A 4,449-nucleotide genomic window follows, 5' to 3' on the forward strand; every position below is an offset into this window, starting at 1 on the left:
TGGGAGAAATTTGATCCCGACGCAACCCAGTTCATGGAATTTGAAAAACTTTCTCAGTTTGCAGCTGCTCTTGACCCCCCTCTCAACTTGCCACAGCCAAACAAACTACAGCTCATTGCCATGGACTTACCCATGGTCAGTGGCGATCGAATCCACTGTCTTGACATCTTATTTGCTTTTACAAAGCGAGTTCTAGGGGAGAGTGGAGAGATGGATGCTCTCCGAATACAGATGGAAGAGCGATTCATGGCTTCCAATCCTTCCAAGGTCTCCTATCAGCCAATTACCACTACTTTAAAACGAAAACAAGAGGAAGTATCTGCTGTTATTATTCAGCGTGCTTACAGGCGCCACCTTTTGAAGCGAACTGTAAAACAAGCTTCATTTACTTACAATAAAAATAAAATCAAAGGTGGGGCTAATCTTCTTGTAAAAGAAGACATGATAATTGACAGAATAAATGAAAACTCTATTACAGAGAAAACTGATCTGACCATGTCCACAGCTGCTTGTCCACCCTCCTATGACCGGGTAACAAAGCCAATCATAGAAAAACACGAGCAAGAAGGCAAAGATGAAAAAGCCAAAGGGAAATAAAACAAAAGTAAATGAATGACAAATTGTTTGTAGTCTGCGAAGGTGGATGGATTTTTGTCAACAGGACTCCTTTAGGAGGTCAATGCCAAACTGACTGTTTTTACACAAATCTACTTAAGGTCAGTGCCTACCCTAAGACAGTGACCCCTTGTCAGCAAACTGTGGCTCTGTGTAAAGGGAAGATACCCTTGACAGGAGGGTACTGTTCTCACTACCAGCTGACACCACTGAAGACAAGAGACAAAATGGCTACTCAGACTGTAGGGACCATAAACGGGTGCAAACCTATAATCTGGGGGTTGTTTAACACGAAACACTTTAGTGTAGTAATTGTATCCACTCTTTGCATTTCAACTGCCACATTTGTCACATTTTTACAAAATCTGTTAGTGGATTCATCTTTTTTTTAATCCATATGTTGTTTATTACTTGTGACTATTTTTCTAAATGGGCTTTCTGTTGGGAACTAGACTAAAGGACCTCTTTAACAGGTACGCCCCCCTGGGGTTTCGGCAACCATGTGATCCTCCCATCTACACAAAGACATGGTTTGCATGAGGGCATGCTGCACTCAGAGATCATGCATGAGAAAAAGTCATCAGGAAACGATGAGTTCTTAAATTTCATCCATGTTTCTGGGAGGAGGAATTGGGTAATAATTGGAGATGCTTTGCTGATCTTGTTTTCTCAAATTCAGCCCCTAGACCAAGTAGATCGTGTTTATGTAGGTCATTAAATCTTAGCAGGTGCAAACTTCCTTCAAATGTCTAGAGTCATAAACGTTCTATTTCTGTTGATTATCCTAAAAGAAAAAAAACTGAAAATGAATATTGCCCACCCCCCAGAAGACTGAATTGAACCAAAAGAACCCTTTCTCAGTTTCTGCTTAATCCTGCCCTTGGTTTAGCAGTCTTCAGCTCTCAGTAAGGTTGACACTGTATGTGTTAATGAAATGCTATTTATTATGTAAATAGTCATTTTACCCTGTGGTGCACGTTTGGGCAAACAAATAATGACCTAAGCACAGTATTTATTGCATCAAATATGTACCACACAAATGTAGAGTGCAAGCTTTATACCGGTAATGTAATGTATTCTGTACCATTAGTTAGTAGTTTGGATGCTATCAGTGCATGCTTATATTACCATGCTGCTGTATGCGGTTTCTCCCACTGCTCAGAATCTCGTTTATGAGAAACCATATGCCAGTGGTAACGTCAAGGAAATTGTTCAACAGATCTCATTACTTTAAGTCATTAAGCAATAGTTTGCAGCACTTTAACAACTTTTTGGGTTATTTTGAAATTTTAAGTGGATAACATACGGTGTATAGCCGGATTGTACAGACATGTTTAAAAAAACAGAACAACACAACACTGCTTAACCTGTTAAAAATGTGTTTAGAATTTTATAATCAAATATAAATACTGTAAAAAGTCATTTTATTTTTCAGCATTATGTACATAAATAAGTAAAGGAAATTATCTTCAGGTTGATACCACAGTCACTTTTCTTACTTTCTGTCCATAGCACTTTTTCATGGAAGAAATTTGCTAAATAAGAAATGAAAATAAGACTGGGTAGTTGTAGATTTCTGCTTTTTTATTACATTTGCTAATTTTAGATTGTTTCGTAGTTTTAAGGGGCAAAATAGGTTCACGACTAACATCCAGATTATGCTTTGCAATTGGGGAAAGGTATAAAATATTATTTACATTTTTGGTAGTGCCTGCACTGACTAATTTAGGATAGTGCTTATTTGTCTTTCTTTCTTTCTTTCGTTTGTCCTTATTTTTTCTAACCTCTTTATGTTTTGTTTTGTTTTGACTCATGCTGATCTAGAATGTTCTAAATATAAGTGGGTTTCACATCTTTTTTTTTGACAAGAACAGAGAGTAGTGAACTTATATAATCAACTACATCAGGATATTTTGTGTTTCTTACAGAAGCAAACCATAGGCTCCTCTTTTTCAGAAAATTACTTAAACTGTATTCGTGAACTGCATGCTGGAAAATGCTACTATTACCCTAAACAATGCTAACCAACATTAAAAAAGTGCAAAACTAATAAAGATTACATTTTTTATTTTATTGTTTGTCCAGTTACTTTTTTTTGACAGTGTTTTACAACAACAGGAAGATATTTTTACTCTACAAATTGTTGGAGAAGGGAAGCTAAACACACACACACATACATGGGCCTAACTGGGCTGACAACAAGAAAACCTGGGGTAGGAATGAGACTGGGGAGAAGGACCTGCCAGAGATACAAGCAGATGTAATCTCTGTAAGGAGCAGGAACTTTTAGAGGATGTCAGAGCATATGCTGGTGGCTCCAAACAGAAAGTATAGAAACCAGAGTAATGGTGGAGAGCCACCTGAGCCCATTAATCTTTATTTAAAAATATTAAAAATGGCCCAGTGGCTAAGAGATCAACTGCTAACCAAAAGGTTGGGAGTGCAAATCCACCAGCTGCTCCTTGGAACCCCTGTGGGGCAGTTCTACTCTGTCCTATAGGGGTCTCTGTGAGTCGGAATCGACTCAGCAGAAACGGGTTTGGCTTGTGGTATGTGAGTAAGAGATTTTATTTGCTCCTCCAGAACCACTCTTCATGGTTCTCTATCCTGCTCTATGCCTCAGTAGGGTGACCTTTAAGCATTGCATCAATGGTCTCCCTTGCTCTCTAGCTCCCTCTTGTTTTGGCCAATGGGAGGCACCGGCAGGAAAGCACCAGTAAGACAGGAGTAAAATTAAGGTATTTATTCCCCAGTTCCTTTCTTGCTTGGTTGCCCTGGGTTGGCAGTGGCTGCCTTCTTCAACTGAAATTCACACTTTTCAAGTTAGCCAGCCCCTTCCTACAACTAGAGCTACTTTCTCAGAGGTCTGGTAATCGCTCCTCCACTTGTTTTTTTAGGTCTGCTGCTGCACTCGGGATGTTTCTTTATTCCTTGGGGTTTTCCAACCTTGTTCACATGTTTATAAATAGCCCCTTCAAGAAAATCTTCCTTGTTGCATCATTTCAGTGTGCCATTTGTTTCCTGTCTGGCTGATACAAAGTGACTAGCCTATGAAAGTTGGCAAAAGGCAAAGATTTGCCTTGGGTCAGCTTGGAGGCCTAATCTTATTGGCTTTGGCAGATAAATAAGCAGTAACTGAGGGAGCCACAAAGAGATCAAGTGCAGAATTCACAGAGATTGTAAAAAGGTTGCTAGAGTAATCCAGATGGTAAAATTGACAGTCTGAATAAATTTATCTAAATATCTGAGGAAAGAGAAGCACTTGTTTGTCATCAGGGTTGCACAATTTCAGTCATGAAGACTGAATGGGGGGCATAGTGTATGGAGGGAAAAAGGAGCAGCTGGGAACAGTGCTTCTTTCATCCGTGTACAACCTACAGACCTCATCAATTCATAACATCAAGGCCCTGAAGCAACACAATAGTTAATTCCAATATATTAGTATATCAGAGTAAATAAATATTACAGGAGAAAGCCTTGTTGTTGTTGTTAGGTGCCACTGAGTCAGTTCTGACTCATGGCGACCGTATGTACAACAGAACGAAACATTGCCCAGACCTGCACCATTCTAACAATCATTGCTATGTTTGAGCCCATTGTTGCAGCTACGGAGGAGAAACACTACAGGCTTTATATACTAGCCATGGTCTTTTCAATTGCTTAATATGCATGTGAAAGCTGGACAATGAAAAAGACAAAAAAAGAATTGATGCACTTGAATTGTGGTATTGGAGAAAAATAATGAATACCATGGACTTCCAGAGGAATGAAAAAATCAGTCCTAGAAGAAACACAACCAAACTACTTCTGAGAAGGGAAAATAGCAAGACTTTG

The 4,449-nt window shown here is 39.1% G+C and overlaps 1 protein-coding gene across 1 annotated transcript in view; it reads left to right on the top strand.

Annotated features, from left to right (window-relative positions):
* Window positions 1-597, top strand: part of LOC101344289 (sodium channel protein type 1 subunit alpha) — a 90,975-nt gene extending 90,378 nt beyond the window's left edge. Inside the window, exon 25 of the mRNA XM_004375597.3 lies at window positions 7-597. Coding sequence (XP_004375654.1) covers window positions 7-597 — 591 coding nt within the window. The remainder of the gene's footprint in view (window positions 1-6) is intronic.
* The last annotated feature ends 3,852 nt before the right edge of the window (window positions 598-4,449 follow it).

The sequence above is a fragment of the Trichechus manatus genome, unplaced genomic scaffold, assembly GCF_000243295.1.
Source record: "Trichechus manatus latirostris isolate Lorelei unplaced genomic scaffold, TriManLat1.0 scaffold00037, whole genome shotgun sequence".
NCBI classification, from domain to species: Eukaryota; Metazoa; Chordata; class Mammalia; order Sirenia; family Trichechidae; genus Trichechus; species Trichechus manatus.